The 26,082-nt window shown below is 50.2% G+C and overlaps 1 protein-coding gene across 1 annotated transcript in view; it reads left to right on the plus strand.

The window, feature by feature from the left end:
• The window catches only part of CUX2 (cut like homeobox 2), a 221,138-nt gene that overhangs the window by 141,469 nt on the left and 53,587 nt on the right, over positions 1-26,082 (plus strand). The window contains exon 3 of the mRNA XM_053669843.1: positions 292-339. Within this exon, the coding sequence (XP_053525818.1) occupies positions 292-339 (48 nt within the window). The remainder of the gene's footprint in view (positions 1-291; positions 340-26,082) is intronic.

A 26,082-nucleotide genomic window follows, 5' to 3' on the forward strand; every position in this document is an offset into this window, starting at 1 on the left:
CTTGAGAAATGCCACTTCTTCTGTCCCTCTGCTGGAAGTTCCCTGTGTTCATTATGGCTCAGGCTCTGAGTCCTACAGGGAAGAAACTTGGTGTTGGACTTGATATGTCCCCTTGTGTGTGTGTCCCTGTGTAGGTGTATACAAGAGGAACCCGTCAAGGTGCCACTGAGTGCCGGGTCCACGGTACACATTTGGGGAATGCTGACCTAGGGGACGACAGTGAGCTGCAGTCAGGGGCCATGGTTGTCCCACCTGGCACTGTGGTGAACTCTTCACTGATCTCTTTTTCAGGAAATCAGAGAGATGGTGGCTCCTGTATTAAAAAGCTTCCAAGCTGAGGTAAGATTCAAGGCCCCTGGCATGTCCCAAACCCAGTTCCGTCTCCTGTCCCACCTGGAGTTGCCAGAGGAGGCCAGCAGCCTCTGGAAGCTTGGGAGGAATTTCTCTACCCCATTCCCTCTAGGTCAGCCCGTGGTGTTGTGATGAGTCTGAGCTCTCTGTTGGGTTCAATGGAATTCCTGTCTCCGAGCCCAAGAAATCCCCCTCTTCCTGGACATCACCCAGCCTTGCTCCAGCTCTGCCATGTGTGATACCCATGGCCTTGAACAAGCCACCTCACCTTCCAGGCCAGTTTCTCATTTTTGGAGGCTTGTACTTGCTGACCCTTGCTCTCCCCCAGCATTCCGTTCGGCTTTGCTTCTTGAAGTAGGCAGCCTTGCATATAAGTCCAAACACTTACCTGCCTGTTCTGAAATCCTCTCTACCAACCCACCCTCTGAGTAAACAGTTGATGTCGTTCACATTCTTTCCATCCCACCCATTGGGCCCCACTTCCTCTGGCAACAGCTGAGCTGTCCTCTGCCAGTTTCTCTTGCCTGCTTGGAGCCCTGAGATGGGACTGGACCTCCCCCACTTCTCCTCTTGATTTGACTTTGTGGCTAATGCTCTCAGAATGCCCACTCATCTGGCTGGTGCAGAGGTAGGCTAGGAAAACAGTGAAATTGCACTGAGTGGGGGGGGGGGGCGGCGTTTCTCACATGCCCCACCCTCACAGGCCTGTCTCCATCTTCACGGGATGCAGGCAGGGCCCGGAAGGACTGCCCCTTCTCAGCGCCTGCCGGCAGAGATGCGTTTTAAGTCTGTTGTCCACCAAGCACCATGTTACTTTAGATCTGTCTCTTTGGAACTGCATAAGCATATAAGCCAATATTAAAGTAAACAGTAACTGGATTTACACAAATGTCGCTGATTTCCATATTTTTCATCCCTTCGTTTTATTACTGAGTTGACTGATATGCTTATTTATTTATAGGGCCATTCAGGATTGATTCATTTGGTTGTGAGGTGCCTGAGCTGGAAGGGAGGGGGAAAAAGAGGAACAGAAAGAAGACTAATAATGTTGGGAATGTGTTGTCATGGCTTTGTGTTTTTGTAGAAAACAAAGGTCCCCGTCTGCCAGCCCCTGGCCCCATGAGGCCCACGCAGCACACAAGCCCTCTCGGGCAGCTGGTCCCTCTGCTCAGTCCAGAGGCAGGCACCGAGTTTTCTGCACAAAGCATTACTGTTTTGGTTGTTCCATCAAGTAGGTGGGTGTGGCGGGGCTTCTCTTAGCCACTTAGAGCCTCAGTTTCCCTGTTAGGTGGGCACAGACGCTATCGACTTTTCTCGTGTCGTTTTGAGAATGAACTGAGATATAATGCAGGGGAGGGGTTTCACATAATGCCTGGCACAAAGAGCACAGACTGCAGAGTCAACCTGGGTTCGAATCCTGCCTCTGCCAGTTACTAGCTGTTTGGTCTCGTGCAATTTACTTGACCTTTCTGTGCCTGTGTTTCACAGTCTGTAAAATGAGATGATAATCACATCTACTCCATACAGTTGTGATTGAGGAAGAACTAAGTTGATGCCCATGGGGTGTTTAGAAAATTGCCTTGAGTATTAGAAGTCTTGGTTGTTTATTATCCCCATTACCAATGACCTCCAACATTGGCTTCTTTAGCCTTCATTATCTCAGGGTTGGATTCTGCCTCTTTCTCTGGGTGCTTAAGGCTTTTTATCCAAAAGAAGGAGCCTTTCTGTCCCTGTAGAAAATAGAGAGGACTTACGTCATTTTTTCACCAAAAGAAAGAGTTAAACCTTAGGTTTGGTTGGTAATCCAGAGAAGACCCATGTTCAGGGTGGAGGGAAACAAGGCAGGAAGGACAGAGGTCTGGCTTCCGTCTCAGCCCTGCTGCTTACGGTGGTTGTGTGGCCTGGGGGACGTTTCTTAACCTCTCTGGGCTGCAGCTGGCTTTCTCTGGCAAACATGGCTAACAGGAAGGATTTAAAGAACTAAGTAAAGGCAGTCACAGGGTGTCTGCCACACCGCTGATAGTCAGGGTTGGGGGAGAGAAAATCTTAGTGGGGCCAAAAGGAAAGACAAAGCTGAATTCTCACTTCCGAACCTATTTGGCTTGTTGAATAGACACTGTTGTAATAGCTGGGGATCTTCAAAGAACTTCATTACTTTTCTTAAGATGGCTTTCCATTGTCCCTTTAATGTACCAAAAAGACTACGTTTGTCTGGAGTTTGATTTCTGAAACCCCTGCTTTCCTGAGGATCTATTGACTAATCTGTTGCAGCAGCCTCACCACCCGCCGCCACCACCACCCGAACACACACCTCAGGGGAGACACACCACCAAAGAAAGGTGCTGTTCAGGAAAAGCGTCCTCTTCACCCAAAGCAAACTGCACATGCACGGCCCGTTCATAATCCGAATTTTCATTTTAATTTTTTAAATAAGGGTTCATCCTTTATGCCGCTTTCCTCTCATGATCTACCAGGCCCTGGGCTCAGAGCTGAGGATTTCCCAGTGCACATTAATCACTGCCCAGGAATATTCCCTGAGGCAACCCCTTCCCTGGTCCCAGAAACTAGCCCATAAAATGCCACGGGGCATTCCTTCTTCCCTAGAGCGGGCCTCTTGTTGAAAATGTAACGTGTTCAAGTTCATCCCTCAATTTCACTCCCCCCGCCATGGCGCACACAGAATCCGGGCATCCCTTTTATCTTTTCATGCTGTACATGTGAGTGTGGGCCTTGTATTTACTTTTTTTTTTTTAAGTCTGTGTGTGTGCTGGTGGGAAGGGGGCGGAGAGGAAGTGAATTTGCCCTGCTGTGAATCAAGGAAGCTTTTCCTCTCCGCCTTGATTGCTCACAGGCCAGCCTTGATTCCCCCGCTCAGGGAGACAAAGACAGCCAAAGAAGGTGGCTTAATGGAGACAGCTTGAAATGGCCAAAGTTTGAATATCCTTGCTCACAAAGAAAAGAGCAAGACGAAAGCCCCGCTAATTACAAAAGTTGCTTTATGGAAGATAATTCAAAGCAATAATTTAGCAAACATAATCAAGTCGCACAGATGGGGTTGTTGATGGATGGATTGCAACATGCAATTAGCAGTTCTCGCAGTTACATATCATTAACCCTCCGAGCGCAAAAATTATTTTCTCATTATTAGTTGAAAAGGTAAAATTAAGCTGACTAGACAGTAAAGGAACAAACTGCAATTAATTACCTTCATTTATTACAGTCATTATTTTAAACTTATTTTTACTTGGAGAGAGAGATGAAAACATCTAAATTAAAAGTTTGGTTATGCTAAACCAGAGGTGAAACTTTTCAGAGGGAGCGCGTGCAACCGTGCAGCCTGGAAGTTGGCAGGGCCGCTGCCAGGGGAGTTTTTTCTCTGTTTCCCTCTCCTTGTACTGTGACGGCCTGTGTGGCCACGTGATAGCAAGCCTGTTGGGCTGAGTTGAAACAGACACATTCACCTGGTCCTGATCCAAACACAGCAGTTTGCCAGCCAATGGGGCTTTATGTCTCTGAGCCCCTGTCCTCATCTGTAAATTGTGACAGCTCATGGGATTACAGGAGCTTCAGTGAAACTTCTTTCTCAAGTGGCCAGTGAGTCATTTGTTCTTATCATCGTGGGTGTGTCTGGGTGCCCTGGCTGTGGTGTGACCACTTTCTAGGAGCTGCTAGAGGAGGCCAAGACCCTGCTTACCAAGAGATGTATTCATCATCAGTTGAGTCCGTGCAATCATTTATTCACTCACCAAACATTTATGGAGACCCTCTGGCCTACCAGGTGGTGTTCTAGATGCTGGGCCTGGTGAACATCACAACCTGTTGTTAATTCGACCCCTCTTCATGTGGGGCGAGGACAAGTTTTGTGCTCTCCCAGAAGGGCCACTCTTCTGCCTGGCACCTTGTAGGTCCTCTCAACAAATATTCATGGGACACCTACCATGTGCCAGGCTCAAGTGAGAGCTGTGGAAGGTCCACAGATGGTGGGACACCATCCATGTCCTCAAAGAATGTCCCTTGGGTTCAGTCCCTGTGACTGAAACAACTTCTAGGAATCACATCAAGAGCCTGTTGGTTTCCTCCCAGAAGTTCCTCTTGTTTGCTGAGCTTCACATCCACACCTGTCCCCATGACGGCTGCACAACTGCTGCCATCTACACACATCTGCATTATGTCATGGCCATCTGCCATCAAGAGATGGAGCCTGTGTCTCCATCCTTTGAAGCTGGCTTATATCCACTCCAACCAATAGAATGTGGTGGAAGTGACCCTGTGCCAGTACCAGAGGCCTTAGCTGGCCTGACAGCTCCACGTCCCGCCTCTTCCAGCACACCTTCCATAAGAGATGTGACCACCCTACCACCACCCCGCCGTGAGCAGCTCAGCCTACCAGGAGAGGCCCCGGTGGGTGAGAGAGGAGCAGCACCCAGGAGGCAGAAACAAGTCAAGGAGCTATGCTGGACACAAAACCCAGCTGAGCCACCAGGTCACTGCAGCTCAGTCAACCCAAAGACAGGTCAGATGAAGTCATTCGGAGCCACTGTTCTCTAGGTAGTTACTTACAGCAGTAAACCACCAGAACACCCACCTTTACAGCACACAGCTCCTCTCTTCTCCTTCCCACGTCTCCTCACTCTCCTCACTCTCATCTCCCTCTCCTCTCCCCTCCTTTCACTTCTACCTTCTCCAAACATTTTCCCCCAGCACCAAGTTCTTCGTCCTCCATCTCTGTGCAGAGTGCAGCCTTCTCCCCTCCTCATTCCCGAGGGAGAGTAACAGGTGCCCCTGTGGCAGAAACCAGTGCCCACACATACAAGCCTCCACAGCTTCAGGCCTGGCATTGCCCTCCTGGGCCCAGGAAGGGCATGTCAACCGTTCTGAGGCTTTTGTCTCTCCCCCTTTGCTTTCCGTCTAGTGGGAGCAGGCGCATCTCTGAGACAAGCTCCAATGGCTACAGCGGGTGGGGAGCAGATTCAGTAGGAGTTCTGTTTGTAGAGGAACTGGGTGTGCACTGAGGCACGGGGAGATCAGAGGGGGCATGAGAATTCAGGCACAGGGGGGCGGTGTTGGATGGAGAGAGCCCTTAGGGCAAGATTCTAAGGCCTGTGCTCACTGTCTAGCCCCTCCCACCTGCCCCCCTCAGCCAGCAGAGGGCCCAGCTCACCCACTTCTGCGTGTTTATGCTCCCTGTTCTCTGCCTGGGATGCTGTCTGCCCTCCCTGCCCCCTTGCTTAAGTAATCCCACTCAGGAAGTGGGGAAGCCTTCCCTGACACCCCCTAAGCCTCTGGTTGGGCTTAGAGCCTCCTGCCATGGCATTTGGTGTTAGTCATCCTTATGTGTCTGTCTGAAGGTGAGGGGCACCAGGTCTTTAAGGGCCTTGGGGGCCCGTTAGATGCCCCAGCCATGACTTCGAATGGGGAGGGAGCCATGGGAGACCTGACAGCGGAGGAGAGACCCGCACTGAATGAGGTCTTAACAGCCTCCCTCTACTGCTAATCCAATGGCATGTAGGGGGTGGTCTGACTTCTCAGAAATGATGGAGAGGAGGAGGCTATACCCCTCCTGCCTCCCACTGGAGCCCCCACGCCCCACTCGAGCCTCTTGTCATGGTCCACATTCATCACCCAGGGCCTGAAGTCATCAGTCTTCCACCCACCATCACTCCCAGCTCTGGACACAGACCCCTGCTTTCCATCCCAGGCAGTTGTGGGTGGGGAGGGGGATCTAAACCCAGAACAAGGTCCCGAGGGGTCAGGTTGTGTCCTGCAGTGAGCTGCCCGAGAAAAGGCGTGGAGGGCATCCATGCAGCCCAGGTTACCTGGGCCCGTGAATGGATGGGCACATCCCTCCCTGCCTGGGCCCTGGGTCCCCTCTTGCTCTGCATCTGCCTGCAGGACTCCTACAGTTTAATTACAGGGCTTTTTTCTTCCTTCCTTCCTTCCTTCCTTCCTTCCTTCCTTCCTTCCTTCCTTCCTTTCTTTCTTTCTTTCTTTCTTTCTTCTTTCATTCATTCATTTAACATTATTTGCTCTTTAATGTCATAATTTTCTTGCTCCCCAAACTACCCTTCTCTGTTGCTCCCAGCACTGGCACAACCATTCCTTTGTATGTGGGGCCCCCTTGGGGCCACAGCAGACATTCGACATGTGCATTCCTGAGCAGCCTGCAGGGCTAGGAAGAAGTGGCCTCGCTGGCCAGTGGGACCCAACGGGGAAGACAAGTGGTGGGGGCGGACACGGGATCTGAAGCCAGATTGGCAGCCTAGCGTCCTAGCTCATCGACTTCCTAGCTGTGTGATCTGTGCAATTCACTTCACTTCTCTGGGTCTCAGTCTCCTTGGCTTCCCCTCTCCCTTTTTTGTGAGGTTTAATTCGCATCCAACATTATATTAGTTTCAGGTATACAACATAGGAATTCAGTATCTATACATGTTACAAAATGATGAGCACAGTAAGTCTGGTTAACATCCTTGGCAACTTTTAATTGACGATGATAGGGCCTACCTCATAGGGTCGATGTGAGAGTTAAATTTGTCGATACTGGAAAACCCCAAGAACAGAGCCCAGCATATAGTGGACACTCCTTGAACTTCAGGCAGCATTCCCAGCAGACAAGCTGAGACTTGCCTCATCACGTTCATTCCTCCCAAGAGCCCCATGAGGAGGCTTCTGCTTTCATCCTTTTCTCCACTGAGGTAACTGAGGCTTAGCACCCTGCACATGGCGGCAAGTGGGAACTCAGGCTGGGCCACCAGCCAGCAACATTTAGGGAGCATTTGGTGATGCCTCTTGTGCACCACCACCTCTCAGCAACAGGGCAAGGGAGGTGCTGCTGGTATCTTCTTTTACAGGTGAGAAACCAGGGCCAGAGAGGTCAGGTGGCTTGCCTAAGCTCACATAGCTCTTCCACAGAGGAGATGGTGGAAGAACATCATCTTAGAAGGCTAATTGGGGTCCGTGGAGGGACCTGGGGGTGCAGGAGTAGTACAGGAGTAGTTGAAAAGTTAGATTCTAGTTTGAGGGCCTAAACAGGACCTATGCCTTTCACCTGTGTCTTTGCTGAGCTTTTTCAGGTGGAATCTTCCAGGGAAGCCCCACCCATACAGAGAACTAGGATTCAGACCCTGGTCTGCGTACCCAGTCCAGGACTTGGTATATAGTAAGTGCCCAGTAAACAGGGTGTCATTTGCAGCTTAAGTCAGAGGCAGCAAGAAGGACTTCTGTCCCTCCTTACTGCCTCCAACCAGCCCATGCACGCTCACACTGCCTGCACCTCCTCTTTGATGACTTAATAATGTTGACAGTGCGAGTCTTCTTGGCTCCCCTAACTGAGTCTTGCCCCTCTGGCTTCATCTTGCTCAGCTTGAGGTAAAACTTATAATGAGCCGAACATCCTTCTGAATTTCATATTAAGAACCCACCAAAGCATCATTGAACCTGTCATGCCGTATTACAACCAAATTAAGAACCAGCAGCGATCCTCTTTCGTCCGGTATCATATGCCTTATAAAGTAAATTATTAATGCTTTTCCCCCCAGTTAAGCAGTTATTTGCAGTTGTTCCGGGTATTTCTCATTAGAAATAACATCATCTAAAGAATGATATTGATTGATTTTTTTAATCTTGGAATCATGGACGTGAAGCACATATTTATGTGACATTCCCTTTAACTAGAATTCTCATGCTTTATTTTTATATTATTGATCTTTTTGACACGAATTGCTTTTTGGCCTTGCACGCACGTTGTAAGCTTTCCGCCTGCAGAGGAATGGGCTGAGCTGGGAAGAGCGATCGTTCCAGCGGCGTGGCGGTACCATTCCCGCACATTTAACAACAATTAGTCTATGCTGACGCCACGGTCGGCTTTCGTGTATGAAAATTTACAAGCCTTTTAATGGACTGCATTATGGAAGGCCAGGCGGGGCCACACCGTGGGGAGACGAGGCCGCAGGGAGCACATCCATCTCGTGCTGCTGTCGGCAGCCAAGCGTCTCTTGGCACTCACGTCAGCCTGGGCATCGCGGGTTGGGGTGGGCGGCAAAAGCAAAAGCTAGTGCAGCAGCCACGCTAGTGTCGTGGGACATATGGCCATTCACACGGTCACTTTTGCATTTGTTAATTCATAGTTGTGTATCAAGCACCAACTGTGTACCAGGTATGCTGCCTGGTACCAGGCTAAGGTGGTAAATATTATTGTTTAGTCATGTGTTTGAGCAATAGTTGAGCACCTATTGTGTGCAGACCTGTGCAGGGCCCTGGGGATACAGCAGGGAACAGGACAGACAAGGCCCTGTCCCTGGGGAGCTCACAGCACAGTGAGGGACAGGCACTCAGATTTGAAAGGTAATATGTGCGGTGGTTAGGAGCACAGTCTGAAGCCAGACTGCCTGTGTTCAAATCCCAGCTTTGCTACTGAGGCAAGTTATTTTTTTCTGTGTGCCTTTGGTTTTTCAAGGTATAAAATGGAAATCATAATAGCCCCTGACTTATAAGGTGAATATGAGGATTAAATAAGGTAATAGAGATAAGTGCTTAAAACAGTGTCTGGCACAGAGAAAGGTAGATCAGTGTCAGAGGCTATGGTTATCCTGATTACTGTGATTACGATTGTGAAGTCATTCCCCGGTGCAGTAACTAATTATGGATGCGCTGAATACTTCCAAGGCAAAATGCAGTTGTACCCAGAAAGACCCCATTCTTGCCTTCACCTTGGCCTAGCTTAGACTGTGTGGCCCCCTCAGGTCCTTGCCAAGGCAGGGAGCCTGAAGTGCCATCCCCGGACGTAGGTACTAGAGAAGGAACCTTTCTGAACGTGGGTGTCCTGGGTGAGGGGTCCCTGCAAGAGGCCCTCCACCATCTAGTATCATGGCCAAATCCTCCCCATTCCCTGAGCGACATGAGTGAGGCCCAGAGGGGGTGAGTAACCTACCTAAGGTCACACAGTCAGGAGAAGGAAGGGTCCCGATACTATTTCGGATTCATGTAATTTCTACACCCAGACTAGGCAGCTGGTGAAGGCAAAGGAGCAGGATTTGGAGTCTCGGAAAGCCAGGTCCAAGTCCCACTACATTCCCTACTGACCTAGGCAAGTTACTTCACCTCCAGCCTCAGTCTCCTAGCCTGTAAAATGGGTTCTTGTAATACCCACCTTGTTTATCCCAGGGACATGGGAGTGGGGAGTCCACACGATTACCCAGACGAAAGGAATTTGCAAACGAAAGTGGAACCCAAAGGAGGGTTCCACAGTGTGGTCCATGGGCTAGCAGCATCTATGTCACAGTTGAGTACAAATGCCCTTTTGCCCCCCAGGTCTCCTGAGTCAGAATCTGCAGTTTGACAGGGTCCCCCAGTGACTGGGTGATTTGTGTGCACATTATGGTTTCAGACGCTCTACCTTAGGCCCGCTGGCTTTAAGCCCTGGCTGCCCAGTGGAATCTCCTGAGACCTGGTCCCACCCCAGAGTGTCTGACATTCTTAGTCTGGTGTGAGTCTTGGGCACCGGGATGTTAAAAGCTTCTGCTGGTGTTTCCAATGCAGGGCGTCAAACTCATTTTCACCAGGGGCCACATCTGCCTCGTGGTTGCCTTCAAAGGGCCAAATGTAATGTTAGAACTGTATAAATATAACTCCTCCTTAACAGTTAAGTGAGAGCTCAGCGCTGCTGCTGGGTAGAAACAGGGTGCTGGGCTGGAAAAACAAGGTTCGGCCCATGGGCCTTGCGTTTGCCACCTGTGTTCTAATGGGTAAGCCCCTCTGCCCTGGAAGCTCATCGTCTGATAGGGGAGGAGACAGACACCTGGCATCAATGAGTGGTTGCTGGTAAATGCTGAACCACTGGCTGGGGGGAGCAGGGTGCTGACTTGCAGCATCTGCTGACTGGCGTGGTGTAAATGCTCCCACCGCGGAAATTTCAAGTGGCCCGCGTGGAATTGAAAAGAAATGTGCAGTAGTAGCATCTGTAGCATTTCCACCATACAGACAGATGATAGCTGTCCATATCCTCAAAGCAAGGAGAAGAGTAAAATATAATCGGGTAATTAGGAAGTGATGAGTACTGTTTCCCCTTTTTTTCCATTTTTTTGTGGAAAAATGTACATAACGTAAAGTTTACCATCTTAGCTATTGTTAAGTGCACAGTGGGGTGGTGTTAGGTCCATTCAAGGTCCATTCACCTTGTTGAGCAACAATGCCTTTGCCCATCTGCAGAGCTGTTCTCGTCTTACCAGACTGAACCTGCGCCCATTGAACACAAACCCCCCACCCCACAGCCGCCGTTCCGCTTCTGCCTGCTCTGAGTCCTTCACAGAAGTGGAATTGTTCCACAGTTGTCTTTTTGTGACGGGCTAATTTCACTCAACATAACATCCTCAAGGTTTATCTATGTCGTAGAACCATTATTTTTGATATAATTTATTTATCATAATTATAGGTTTATAGGAAGTAATTTTTAATAATGACTACATTTGACAACCAGTTTGCAAAATTCCTGAAAATCTTAACAATCAGCTTTTGCAAGCTGCTGCAGACCCCAGCATACCACCAGAAGTAATTCTAAGCCATAGGTACAGAGATACAAATGGCAGGCTTTAGGAGGAATCTGCAAACTATGGCTCTTGGGCCAAAGTAAAGTTTTATTGGAACTCAGCCATACCTGTTCGTTCACTTACATGTTGCCTGTGGCTGTTTTCCCACCACAATGGCAAAGTTGGGAAGTTGCAACAGAATCTGTATGGCCTACAAAGCCAAAAATATTTATTATCCAGCCTTTTACAGGGAAAGTTTGGTGATTCCTGCTTTTAGGTGTGTAGGGAATGGGGCAGACTGAATCGACTTAGTCATTCATTTACCAGTGAATATTTACAGAGCACCTTCTGTGTGCCAGACACTGTTCTAGGCACAGGAGCAAACAAGATGAAGTCATTCCCTCCCTGAGCTGACCTTCCCTCAGAGCTGACCTTCTGAAGGAAGACAGATGTCATTCAGACACTCGAACAAGTAAATATATGCTTACTGTCTACAGCAGGGGTTGTGACGGGGAGCCCTGTGGGGCTAGGAGAGCATCCTGGGATGTCAGGGAGGGCTTCCAGGAGGAAATGACCTGTGAACCGAAGAAAGAGTAGGAACCTTCTAGCCACAGGAAGGGCAGAATCGCTTGCCAGGGAATTACATGCAAATGCCTGAGGCAGGAGGGAAGGTAGGCATTGCAAGGGCTGGAAACCAAGGAGAGGTGGCTGGAATCCCCAGATCCTCACCTGTGCCAGCCTCTAGCCCCCCCCTCCCAGACCCATCTGCCAACACAGAATTGCCTTGCGCCAGGCCCATCCTGGCACGCTATTGCCTCCCTACCCTCAAAGACCACCTCTAAAACCCCTTCCACCCCCCTTCTTCCTGGCCCTGGAGCCCACACGGCCACAGACAAAGGTCTCTTACTTATTTCTTCCCTGGGATTCATGAACTCCAGCCCTGTCATAAAATTCCCAGCACAAACACAATATAACATTTAATTAAAATACATAAAACTAGATATTCATGGGGACAAGTAAAGATTAAAATCAGCCAGGTCCTATGTCCCAGAGCTAAGCAGAGGTCCTGCCCTGAGACCCTGCCCTGAAGCAGGCCGTGGGGCAAGGGAACAGGTGTGGGTTTCTGTGTCCCGAGCCACATTCAGGTAGGGAGGAAACTGAGACTCGGAGAGGGCAAGACATCAAGATCACACAGCTAAGAAGCAGAAGAGCTGGGATTCCAGCCTGCGCTCATTCCTGCAGCAACAACACCAAACACAGCTGGGGCTTACTTCTCACTCTTCACAGTCCTCACTGGTTGATGAGGGGAGGAGGAGGGGGGCTGCACTGCACACAGTCATGCAGGGATCCAGGCTTCTTCCACCTTCGGCCTCTGCTCTTCTCTCTGTCCCAGAGTCCCCTTCATTTAGTCAGTATGTGAGGGAAGAGGAAAAAATCGTGGATCTCACGGGAGGTTCCCAAAGGCCAGACCTGGAGATTGGCCACGTCATTTCTGCCCACATTCCCTCGGCCAGAACTCAGTTATGAGGCTGTGTCCAATTTCAGGGGAGGGTGGGAATATAGCCTAATTTCGTGTGTCCAAGAAGGGAATGATAACCAGGGTTGTGTGAGCCCAGAACCTGCCTGCTGCCCTGCGGATTCCCCATTGGGTGAAGCACCCACCTCATTAGCTACTGGGGACGGCACTGGCACACAGACCCTTTACCCAGTAGGGTTGGCACATGTTGGACAGGTGATCGGGAGATGGAGTTCAAGGGGCCTGCCAAGTCCAAGGGGCAGCAGAGCCAGAGCAAGGAAGGATTTGAACAATTTGGCAGGTTTTATAAAGCTCCTACTGTGTGCCCTACTCTGTGCTGGATTGGCTAAGAGAAGAAATTAAGCTCTGTCTGACAAAGAAACCAAGCCACCCATCCGAAGCCCACATTCCCACTGTCCAGTAAGAAAAAGGCAAGAAAATCAGGGAAGACTTCCTGGTGGAGGTGAAGCCCCAGCTCAGGTGAGGAAGCCTTGGGCAGGAGGGAACACAGAGAGTAATACGTGGTGATAAGAGCACAGGCTTCGGTGTCAGGCAGACCTGGATCCGTGCTCCAGTTTGATCAGTAGCCCAGTGATCTTGGACAAGTCACTTCCCCTCTTTCTGAGCCTGTTTCCTCATCAGTAAAATGGTACAGGGTTTCCATGAGGATAAAATGAGATAGTCATGTGTGGCGTGCTCAGCCCAAAGCATAGCACATAGAAAGTTTGAATGAAGACTGTCTTTCATTGATGGTTTTGTGACTGTCACTGACCCTACCTTGAGCTGTGATATGTGGGCATTGGGGAGAGGACAAGGCCAGGAAACACGTTTGGGCAGGACAGTGGAGCCCCTGAATACCAAGGGAAGTCTGAGATTTGTCTCATGGACAGAGGAGGTGCCACAGGTCTTTTTATACATGAGCACAGCATGACCAGAAGCCTGTTCTAGAAAGACCTCTCTGGAGCTTTGGGGATTGAAAGGGGACTGACTCAGGAGTCAGGATTTGGAGCGCTTGAGGTACACAGCAGTAAGTATGCCCTGGCCTGAGGAGTGGCAGAGAGAGGGAGACTTTGCAGGCCGTTGTGTTCCCAGGGTACTCCTGGTGCCCGACAGGCAATAGGTGCTGAGTAAATATTTATTAACTGGATGTTGACATGGTGATCTTGGCAAACATTGCTATGGCTCTTGCTGTGTTCCAGGCAGCATTCTAAGCATTCTAAATACTCTGCAGACACCAGCTCATTAATCCCCATGACCAGCCTACAAGGTAAATGTTGTCACTATCAGCATTACAGATGAGAGGAATGAGGCACCGAGAGGTTAAGTAACTTGCCCAAGGTCACACAGCTAGTAAGTTGCAGAGACGAGATTTAAACCTAGTCAGCCTGGCTCCAGAGTCCTTGCCCTTAATCATTATTTATTAAGTGCCCTAGATTTCATAGTCATGTGACAGGAATCCCCCTTGCTTCCAGAGAGGTGGCTCTGTTTATAGGTGCAGGTGCTCAGGTGCAGTGTTGCTTAACCACTGAACAAGGTGCAGCCAGTCGGTGGTGGGACACCTCTCTGTGCTCCAGGCTTTCGTGCTTACTGCTGCACCCTGTGTCCACAGGGCAGGGACACTTTGACGATATAACCAGTCAATTACAATAATACTTTTCTCATGGAATGTTTAAAAGAAAAAAATTTGGCTTGCTAAGGTATAATCATGGCTCAGAGGCCAACCTGACATTAGTTATTAATTAGGCCATTATGCATTCCACAGTGATAATTGCTTTGCTGCAAAGTCACCAAGCATGAAACGGACCTCGCGCAGAAACGCAATCTATCAATCTGAGAAGTCGCAGCCCTGTTGTGTTCTCTCACCTTGAGTCGGGTATACGCCGTAGTGGGAAACAAAAAAAAAAATTAATGATACATCGATAGGCAATAGCAGGGAGGACCCTGGAATGATCACGTGCCTGGGCACAGGGACAGTGTCGAAGCCAAGTTTATCAGCAAAAATGGCCATTTCTCTGCTCGCCTAGCCAGTGGAAGTCTGTTCATCTTCTTCCCCCCCCCCCCACACACACATCTTGTTATTTAGGGGGAGGAAAAAACCATCTCTCTGCCATCTGTCTGCCTTGCCTGTTGCTTTTTGCAAAGAGTGGGCAGGGGAACTGCAATTGCCCGGCTGCCTGGGCTGTTGGGAGCAATGCAGCACCCCGCCTATGTTCTGTCTTCAGCTCAGCTCTCTCTTCAGCCTTGGTGGGGGAAGAAAGGAGACCCCAACCCCACCATTACCTCCGACTGGGAGGGGTCGGTGCCAAGGGCAGCTGGAGGTTCATCTTAATGAAAATTCTTAGGTGCAAGAAACAAAAATCCACCCAAGTTAGCCTACACAAGAATGTATTATAATATTAGCCCCCAGGTTTACCCCACAGACATTGAAGCTAAGAACTCCGCCAGATCAAAGTCAGCCAATCTCAAATTCAGACTGCTGGGATAATGACTACACCAAGGGCTGACACTGGCCTCAAGATACTCATCAGCCCAGGAATTTGAACTTAAGACTGACTAGTTGAGGAAGCACTGAGAAAACCTGCCTAGAAAGAGGGCAGAATGAGGACCTCTTCCCTTGCGGCGGGAGCGGCCTCGTTAGCTGTTCTGGTTCCTTGTCCACCCTCCAGAAAGACCAGCTGCACTTTTTTTGGCGTCTCATGCAGTCTCGGGAGTGTGCTGTGCTCAGGAGCTTGGGTTCAAATCCCACCTCTACCACTAGCTTTGCAACCTTGGGCAAGTCACCTCGCCTGTAGCTGAGACTTTGCTGATTGCATCCCTGTGGCTTGGTTTACTTGTTCTTCTGTCCCTTGTATTTGCTCTGCACTGGCAGTTGGACCCAGAGGCTTGAGCACATTCAGGCTCCCTGTTTCTGACAGGCCTATTACTAGGTGGTGCCGGGCACTTCTGCACATCGTACCTCCCAGTTAATTCCAGGATGGGGCGGGATCAGCTGGAAGCAGGGACCAGCCTGATTAGTGAGAAGCCAGGTATGGCAGCTGGGGAACACCTAATCCCCCTCGCCAAGCACGCCAGGAAGCCCCCGCCAGCGTCCTCTGATAGTTAACATTCATCATTAATAACGGAAGCAGAAACCAAGAGATTTCATAGCTGTGCGAGGTAATTAAATTACTTACATGAATCTACTCACGCTTGATGATTCCCACATTTCTTACCAAACATATGCCTTTTCCCTCATGTGCTGCCATCCTGGGCTCTCCTCTGGGAGAACGGGGGCTGTGGGGGCTTCACAAGGGCTGCCTGTCTCTGAGAAAGAGCAAAGAAAATGGGAGTCCCCTCCCAAGGCCTCTCCCCTGACAAATGGAAGTGCCTTCTCCCAGCAGAGGATACGGGATGCGGCGGCATTTCCATCTCCAGCCTAAGGTGAGCTGGGTTCGATCTTTTTTCCCCTATGAATCATATTTTCAAATTTTGTTATATGGAGTGGCAGGAGAGGAAGAGGGGAACAAAAAAATTGCTTTCATTAAATCGTTGCTGTTAGTACGCCTGGCAAAGAGAGAGTAAGAAAAAAAGAAGGGAACACTTGAACTAAAAGGTTTGCTGACATTTCATGTCACGGCGTGCTAAGAGACGGGGTCAGGACAGAGGGAAAGCAGCTGGCTCTCCGCCACCCGGGATGCCTTCCGTTAGTGTCCAGGTGGGGTTCCCAGAAGTAGGGGGAAAGTGGGGGCCAGCGCAGCATGTCATACCCCAAAGCAGGGGTGCAAGCTTCGTTGCCCACAAGGACCCTGCAGGTTAGCTGAAGGAGCAGCACAGACACAGGTGAGGCAACAGGGAACAGTGGAGGCTGAGACAAACTGGGACTGTGTGCCTCCTGAGGAGTGGCCTCTGCACAGCCGGGCAGGGGATGGCGGTCTGATCGTGCGGCATGTTGTGAGGGCTGAGGGTGCAAACTCCAAAGTCAGGCTGCCTGTCTCCAAAAACCTGCTCCGCCCACTCTCCTAGCTGTGTGACCTTGGGCAAGTCTCTTGACCTCTCTGTGCCTCCGTTTCCTCATCTGAAAAATAGAGATGATAACTGCACCTACCGTTCATGTGTACTGAAGAGGCTCATACAGCGAACTCCTCGGTCAAAGACAGTTGGTAGCTTAAAATCGTCATGGTGGGAGTGCTTGTACCATGGAAATTGGCAAACACGACAAATCGGGGCCTCTTCTTTTTCACCAGATAACCAGTTAAATCTTTACCAGCACATCACTGCACCCACATCATAGGGCTTTCGTGAAGACTGTTTTGGACTCCGTGTGTGAAGCACTTGGAGCAGTGCCTGGCATACTCTGACTGACTCGGTGTTTTTTGTTGATGCTGTTGTTATGCAGGAATGTGAGCCTGCTGTGGCCACATTTTCCAGGGTTTTTGTTTTTTTTTGGACAGGCTGGAAATCTCAATTTTCATGTAAAATCTGATTTTTAAATGTTGGCTTGAAATGAACATTTTTTTAACCTGAAAAAAAAAAAAAACAAGTGCATGTGAGGACATGGACCTTGGGCCCAACGTTGGCAGCCTTGGACTTGGAGGGACAGTGAGTGTTGTCTGTTTACACCAGGCCTTTTCTCACCTCCCACTTTGGCACATGCCACCTTCTCCTCCTCCTCTGCCAGTCAACCCTCTTCTCATCCTTTGTAAGCCAGGGTCACTTCCTCCTTGAACCCCTCCTCTAGCCTGCGCCCTGCAGGATAAACCACTCCCTCTTTTATTCGCCCTCCTCAAATACTGCTTGCCTTCTGCCCTTTTTCTTGGTCTCTTTCTTATTCTGGAACTTATGGGCTGGGGCCATAGTTTATTCATCTCAGGATAGTGCTGTGCACTTTGAAGGTGATAGTAATTAGTAATAGTAAAAATCAACACCTATTAAGTGTTGTCTGTTTGCCAGGCTGTGTGCTAAACAGTTTTTATGTATATCACTTTTCACTGTTACTGTTTCAATTTTCACTTTTATTACAATCTTCAGAGAAGGCCAATGGCCACCTAAGGCCACAGTAAAGAAGGGGAACTGAGAATGGAACCTGGGTCCCTGGACCCTGCAGCCCAGCCCAGGACACCAAGCCCATAGCCCAGAACTACGGCCAGGAAGATAGGAGTAGAGCAGTGTCCCCTGTGTCTGGCTGTGGCTCTCATGGGGCTGTCTCGAGCCCTACTCCATAGAGACCTCCAGAAAGACCACTTCTATATTTAATAGCCTGGGCAGGGCGGTGCTTGCACGACATTTGGGTGGCTGCCTCTCTATAAAGGACACGCTTGCTCTTTTAACTCCACTCTTCTGGGCTGGCATTTTGGAGAGCGTAGGGGATGCCTCAAGGGGAGACTGCAGCGACCTGGGACCCGTGCAGCCCTCCCTCCAGGGTCAAGGACACCAGAGCACGTGGTTGACGGCATGGGACAGCAAGAGCTCAGAGGTCAGGTCAGGGTCACCGAGCCGGCTCCAGGAGCAGCTGGTGTCATTTGGGCCTGGCCACAGACCTAGAACAGCCCTGTGGTTAAGAGGGAGGGTGCTGGTTGCCGGAGCGGGAGGGGGTGACTCTCGGTATCATGACTTCCTGCCTGCACTCCACACTCCGGCAATTTGACTCCAGCCCTCATAGTCCAGGGGCTCCCACCCGTCTCATCCCCCTTGGGTAACACAGGCATCTAACAGCTGGGGAACCCTTTGCCCAGAAATCCCAAGAACCTTTTATGGCTTGCCCGCCTCACCTCATATTTAACAGTAAGCAAAGAATATCTTTAAACTGCTGGTGTCTGACACCCAAGCTGGAGAAATGGAGGCACAGGAAGGTCGAGGAAGGATGCTCATTCACTCACCCAGTGCACATTCATCAAGTGCGGGCCACGTGGACACTGGGCCAGCTGCCTCACCTCCCTGATCTGATTCTCCAAGCAGCTCTTCACATCACTGAACCCGTTTTCCAGCTGAGAAAGCTGAGGCTCTGCAGGTTCAGCAACTTGCCCAAAGTCACACAGCCAGGGATGCAGGTTCTAGGCCTCAGTCACACCAGCCTGACTCTGAGCCCTGGTGCTTTCTGGCCCTTCCTTGAACTCCCCTGTGATCTCCCCTCGCCCTCACCCACTCACCCATGTCCTCTGAGACCCACCTTCCTTGCTCCACCAGTCCCATCAGAACCAGAACACACAGAGTGCCAGGCCCTGCTGGGCTTTTCTCAGCCTTGCCTACGAGTTTCTCGTCACCCAGGAAGGCACAGAATCACCCAGATGCTCTAACGTCCCGTCCTTCCAAGCCCAGACGAACCTGAGTCTGCAGGGCCTCACGTTCTGTGTGTGTGGCAGTTCAGAAAGGCAGTTTGCTAGCCATGTGGGGCTACCTGGAGTGAGAAGTAAGACCGGTCCAGGTCACCCTGTCACCACTCCTGCTTTTTACCTGGCCTGTGAAATCACTCATTGAAGGAAGGAAGAAGGATCGAAGATGCAGGGGCTGATAGCACTCGAGCAGAGTGGGGGGACCACAGAGTGCTGGGAAAAGGGTGTTGGTGTGGGCCAGAGAGAAACACTAAAGCTTATTGTGGGCCCTGGACAGACCCACACCTGTGCTGCAGGGGCCTGGGCGGCCTGGGGCGCACCTTGGACTCCCCCCCCACCCCGGTCTTTCCCAGCAGGAGGCTGCACTTGGGCTCCAGGCGGGTGTCAGTGGAATGTGGGCTTAGGGCGGCCAGATCCTCTGATTTTCTAAGGGAGCCAGCAATTTGGATCTCTTCTGGTTTTTAAATGTTGGCTCAATATACATGCACATATTTTCATGCGCACAGTGCTTTATGGAGGTACAAATTTACATACGGCAAAATGCGCAAATCTTAAGCATTTAACTTGATGAATTTTGATGGCTCAAATATTTTTAAAACACTAGGAGATCCAAGAAAATATGTCCATGGGGTGTGTCTGGCCCTGGGTCCGTCGTTCACGACCCCTAGACTGATGTGCTGGTGACACCCATGGGCAAGATGGGACACCCACACAGGGCAGTATCCCATAGGGAAGGGGACAGACTTCGGATGACAACCCAGGGATACTCCCACTGTCACTGCTAAGGGCACAGGTTCTGGAGCCCAGGGTGTGGATCCTAACTCTGTCATTTGCTGTGTGATTTTGGGCAAATTACTTAACCTCTCTGGTGTCTTTTTTTCCCAACTAGTAAAACCAGGAAGGTAATGATACTGTCCTCACAGGGCTGTTGTATAGATTAAATGAGTTCATGTGACAAATGCTTAGAGCAGTACCTGAAACATAGTAATTGCTTTATACCTGCTCACTACTGTCTTTAATTTTTTTTAACTACTAGGCTATTTTTTAGAGCAGTTTTAGGTTTAAAAAAAATTTGAGCAGAAAATAGAGAGTCCCCATGTATTCCCTCTTCCTTCCTCCCAGCACCCTATTATTGAGGTCCCCGATTTGGGTACATTTGTTACAATTGCTGAACCAATATTGATACATTATTATTAACTAAAGCCTACAATTTACATGAGGGGTCGGTCATACTTTGTGCTGTACATTCTGTGGGTTCTGACAAACATGTAATACGTATCCACCATCACAGTATCATTCATAATGATTTCACTGTTGTTTGAAATCAGGAATCCCTGTGAGTCCTACTGCGGAGAAAAGACCGGCTGTGGCTTAGGAATAATAACTCCTGTGGGCTCGCAGGAGCCCTGTTCCTTCCTCCCTCTCCCACTCAGGAAAGCACAGCGCATTCAGACATAAGAAAGGCACATTTCAGGGGTGAACCTGAGTCTGTTCTAATGTACCCAGAATGGAAGCTGCTCTTCCACTTCAAGGGGAAAGTCACACAAATCCCAGCCCCAAATTCCCTGCCACATAGCTGGCTCTGAGACCAAAGACCCTGTTCATGACCTACCTCAGCCCCTGCTGTGTGACGCTGAGCTGCCATGTCAGCCTCTCGGGGCCTCTCAGCACGACCCTCCCTGCCCAGGGCCAGCCCTCAGAGCGTGTGGAGGCTCAGAGGTACTAACTCCTGTGAAAGGTCTTTGTAAATTATAAAAAGCTCCAGATTAAAACTAGAAGCTGTAAAGATCATAATCAGTGTGGCAGAAAAACCGAGCTGTTGTCAAAGGGGGCCTGGCCTTCAGCAGCTGAGCCATGGGAAGTTGGCTGCATGCAGGGGCTCCGTGGCCGCCTATGTGGCTGGTCCCTCTTAGGGAGGTAGCCAGGAAGTCAGACACGCAGCCGGAGCGGCACGTTCCAGGCTGGGGCACCCATTCCTGCATTGTTTCTGCTCTCATAGCCAGCCGGCCAAATGCCAGTCAGCACGGAGCCACGGCCCTGGTGTCAGCAGCTCCCCAAAAAGGACAAACGGACACGGGTGCTTCCAGCACCAGGAGAACAGGTCTTCCAGTCTGTACACTGGCCACGCCCTGGGCAGGGTGGGAAACAACTTCCGTCCTGCCCTCCTATGGCTATATATCTGCCTTGATGGCTTTTTAGCTTGTCGTGTGAGTGGGTAGCTGATTTTTTAAAATACCCCAAAGCAAAATTTATTTGCGAGACATTTTAAAAAGCCTCCTGTCCCTTTTATGCTGGGAGCCCTTGGAAGAGAAGGGAAATTGTGTGTTCGCTGCTAAAAAAAGCTCTGGCTTATACAATTTTAACAATAGAAAAATGATCTTTGTGCTTCAGTGCATGGATGCTTAAAGGAAAACAGGCAGTCTGTTCAGGTGGCTGGTGAATTACAAATGAGTGGTTCGCCTTTGTTTTGAGTGACAAGCAATTTAAATGCAGTCTTACATGGAGGCCTGGAAATTCTTTTTCCCAGAAGAGAGTGAGAGAGAGAGCAAACAAGAGGAAAAGGAAAAGAAAGAAAAAAAAAGGGGGGGAACCTTTCTTTTTGAACTGAAAGATTATATTAGTTGCCACTGAGTGGAGGTGAGAAGTTAGAACTTCGTTTGATAATTATAAAATCAGTAGTTTGTGATTGGACATAATTGATGATTATACTGTTGTTAATAGCAGGCCTGCCAGCTTGCGCTCGTGGGACATTTCATTTTTGCGCTGCTTCCAAGCCGTGAAAGCCAGCCCAGTGTGGGGTGTCGCTCACAGGATCTCAGGGAGCCTGACAGAAATGCCTGTATTATGTTGCATAAAACGTGTTCATTAATGCCGACATTTGAAAACACTTTGCTCTGTGCCCTGTTTTTAGCCTGGGAATAATTACAAATATTAGAATACAGTTGCACAGTGTGTTTCTCCCCTGGCTCCCAGTCTCCTGGCAGACCTCCGGCCGGCCTGGGTGGGTCTGCTGGGGAAGCAGGAGGCACGGGAGAGAGGCTCTGCGCTGTCTTCGATCAAAACCTCGGTGGCTGCAGATTGATGTGTGGGGAGACAAGTGTCTGTCTGTCTGTCTGTGTGCTTGGGGAGATTAGTCATTGCACAACTGAATTGGAAGGGTTCAAGCCCAGCACCTTCACTTTACAGATGGGAAAACTGAGACTCAGAAAGGAAGTATAACTTGCCCGTAAGGTGAACAGGGATGCAAGGCCCCAGCTGAAACCAGAACCCAGGTCTGCTCACTCCCAGGTCCAGTTTTCCCGTTTCCCACCCTGCTGTCGGCTTCCCAGAGACATGTGCTCCGGCCCTCTGGGGCAGATCCTGGGGTTTTGCCCCCCCTCCCCCCCTCCGCCCCGCTGAGTGCCCTGGCAGAGCGCTTGTGAGAGGCCTCCGCAGAGCCTCTCCGCATGCAGCTCAGTTTGATCTACTTGGAAGCTATCATTCTGTCGTCTTCTACATTCGGGGTTTTATTTAAGTTTGTAGTTCAGAAGAATTAGCTCATATAGCCTCTTCCCTTCCTTCCTTAGCGTGTCCGTTCATTCGTTTACTCCATCAGTGTGGATATAATGTCCACTGCTGACCTGTCCCACCCTGGACTCTGACGGGGGCAAAAATCATAGCAGTGGCAGCTTGAAAACATCCAGTTGTTTGCACCCCAGACCGTGGTGTCTCCTTGACTCCCCTCTTCCTTTCACCCTTCTCCACATCCACTCTGTGTTCCCCAGGAGCAAATCAGGCGATCGGATGCAGAATCGAGCCGAAGCCTGAGCGCCTCTCCCAACTGTGCCACTGCCACCCTGCCCCGAGCTGCCGTCCTTGCTTGCCGGGGTTGTTGCAGGGCCTGCCTCTCCTGTCTCCCTGCTTCCACCCCGGCCCAGCCCATTCTCCGTGCACCAGTCAGAGGCAGCCTGTTAAAACAGATATTGGTCATGTCCCTCCTCTGATCAAAACCCTCCAGTGACTCCTCATCCCCCTCAAAAGAAAAACAACCTTCCAAATCTTCACAGCAGCCTACAAGGTTTTACCCCTGCCCTTTGCCGCCCTGAACCCCTCTCTTCTTCTCTCTTCCTCTTCCCCTTCACTCACCTTCTCCTACTTGTGTGCTCTTTGCTGTCACTCAAACCAGCCAAACACACTTTTGCCCCAGGGCCTTTGCACGTGCTCTTCGCTCTGCCTGGAATACTCTTCCCCAGATCTCCACACAACTCTCCCCCCGCACCTTCCCTGGCCCCACTGGGCGCCATGCCCCAGATGCCTGTCCTCCTCCTGCTTTATTTTCCTCGCGCACTTGCTCGCTTTCTCACACCCCCTACCATGATTGACTTCATTGCCTGCCTCTGCCTTTAGAATGTCAGCTCCACGAGGGCGTGGGTTGGGCCGGTCTTCTAGAAACACCGAAGGCCTAGGGCCTAGAAGGGCCTCGTTTTTAGGAGATGCTCAATAAATATTCACTGAGAAAATTAATTTATTAGACATCTGTGATGTGGCAGGCACTGTGTTAACGCTGCACATGCATTATTTTATTTCATTTTTTGAATACCAGTTCATCCCTCTGGTGCTCCCAGTCTGGCTGGGGAACTGGAACGACATCCAGATAAAAAGGTGGCATCAGCACAGGCCTGTGCTCGTCAGGGGCTGACTGAGGGGTGAGCGCCGGTCTGCAGAGGAGGTTGTGGCGCTCCACACATGGACGGAGCACGGACTCACTGTGAGACAGAGCTCAGCCCAGGTCCCCTGCCAGCCCGGCCTCTCCAGCTGTTTCAAATATTCCAGCCCCTTCCACGAACCTCCCAGTCCCAAGCAGGGGCGAGAAGTGTGGGCTTTGGAGTTCGGCTAAGCCGGATCTGAATCCCAGCTTCAGCACACTGTGACCCTCACCCTCTGTGCCCCATATCTTCATCTGTTAAGTAGGTGGTAACAACTCCTCCAAAACTTTTGTGAGAATTAGCCCTGGCTGGTATAGCTCAGTGGATTGAGCGCAGGCCTGCGAACCACATGATCGCGGTTTGATTCCCAGTCAGGGCACATGCTTGGGTTGCAGGCCGGTTCCCTGCAGGCCAGTTCCCAGCAGGGGACGTGAGAAAGGCAACCATACATTGATGTTCCTCTCTCTCTCTCCTTCCCCTCTTCCCCTCTAAAGATAAATTTAAAAAAAAAAGTTTTGTGAGAATTAAGTGAATTGTTGTGTGTCCAACACTTAGCACTGTGCCTGACACAGTCAGTGCTTAGTAGTCACTATTATTATTAATAACAATTCTTATATTAACCAAACAAGGCAAATGTTATCCCATATTACCTGGAATGAAATCAGGTTAAATCAGAATATCACTACATAGTAATATCAGAATGTTACTATAAGGAAAAGTAATCTGTCACCAAGACTCTTAATGTAAGAGTTGAGCCTTCTGGAGAATCTAGCCAAACCTCCCCATGTGCAGGTCTCCCTGTGTGCCTTCACAGCCTCACAAATGGATGGTTAGGTACTTGGATGCCTCTTCTGATGGGAAGCTCAGTACCTCATAAGGTAGTCCGTTTTGAGGATTTAGAACTTTCTAAGGCTGAGTCTCATTGAAATGTCTACCCTTTCTCTTCACCCCTGTCACCCCCCCCCCACCCCCTCTGGAATATTCACAGCCCGGAACACACCTGTTCCTCTCACCAGAATAGACTGAAAGGTCTTCAGGTAACTGTAGATCGCTCTTGTGTTGTGTCCCCCCATGTCTGCTGCCCTCCATGTCTGCCCCTCTTTTACTCTCCATGGCCCCCTTCTTCTCTGTGCTCCCCCGTGTCTGGGAGCCCCCAAGTTCTCCGCATCCCCTGCTTTCTGTGCCCCCTTGCTTGTAATGCTCACTCTCCATGTCTCCCCTCATTCTTCTTGCCCCTCTTTGTTCCCCAGGTGCACCCCCAGGTCCACACACTCCAGTAGGGGAGGCAGGCTTCAGAGGGTGTTAAGGTGCCCCCTGCTCTCCTGGACTGATCCCTTTTCTCCCAGACCTCAGTCCTCTGGGCTCCTCCTCAGACGTGCTGATTCTGAGACCCTCTGAGACCCGCCTCCTCTCAACTGCCCATCGGTCTTTAGTTTCTTTCAGAATTTTGCTGCATCAGATCCCCCCACCCCATCTCCACTCTCCCCAGAGCCCAGGACCTTGTGGTAAAGGGAAGTTGTTCTCAAAGTGTCCCAAGTGTCATGGAACCCAAGTGTCCAGGTTTATTTTCTGAAGGAAAAGGTTCAGTGGCCAAATGCATTTGGGAAAACACAGGGCTAAGCCACGGTGAAGGGGATTTTTTTCCTGCAACTCTTGTCTAAGTGTCCGATGTGTTGACATAGTTTACACACGTCTACGCAGAAAGCATGTGTGCACTTGGTCACATATCCCACTTTTCATACCTGCGGGGCTCTGCAGCACACTTTGAGAAGCACAGGTTTTCTTGGAGCAAGTCTGGGCCCTGGAATGAGAGGACTCTGGGCTCAGGTACCACCTCTGCCACTAACTGGTTCCTTCATCTTGGCCAAGGAGCTTGGCTTCCTGAACCTCAGTGTCTCCCTCTGTAGAACAGAGGTAATAGCCAAGTCTTTGGGAGGATTCCAAAGATACAGCACTGAGGACAGTTCAGGTTCGGGTTCGGGAAGCTCTGACTGGTCCTTGAACAGATCCGGGCTTGGAGCCCTTCTCAATAGCCGGCAGGTGTCACCGCTGTCTCAGACAGTTGTGGAAGCTCAGTCTCGAGGGTGGGGTGAGGGCATCCCCACATTTCCCAGTTTTAACCACTCAATAGATGAAAGCTAGGCAGCTAGAATTGGCTTTTGCCTCTTTTCTGGCTTAACCGGATCTGCACCTGTTGTTTCCATGGTGGGGGACCAAACACGCTGTCACCCGTTCTATCACAGCAGGTGGTGGAAATGCTGCGTGCTCCGTCAGACGCTAAGCTATTTCTGATGGTGACCTTCTTGGTGTCTGTAGCTGGCCGCCACCTCCTCCTCCTCCACGTCTCCTTCCTCCTTCTCCCCCAGATGGCCTTCAAAGATCTGCCTGTCACAAGCCAAATCTGTCATTCTGAGCACTTTTCTCTCACCCTTTGCGTGGTAGGACCCAGCCCTGGCGCAGAAACACATGGCCTTTTATTTATGCCAAGCTCACCTGTTCTGGACACATGAGTGAAATGCGTGAGAGCTATACACTGTGGAAAAGACATCCTTCCAACATGGTTGGAAGAAGAAATACCTGATGTACTAGAAAACTTTGTGCAGTCTTCCATGGGACTCTTTGCCACGTGTTAGCTCATTCCTCTCCGGTAGCTTCCTAGGCAGATGGAAATTTTCCTTCCCACCTGATGGAGGAACACACTG

This window comes from Artibeus jamaicensis, unplaced genomic scaffold (genome assembly GCF_021234435.1).
Source record: "Artibeus jamaicensis isolate MK-2021 breed Jamaican fruit bat unplaced genomic scaffold, CSHL_Jam_final contig_525, whole genome shotgun sequence".
NCBI classification, from domain to species: Eukaryota; Metazoa; Chordata; class Mammalia; order Chiroptera; family Phyllostomidae; genus Artibeus; species Artibeus jamaicensis.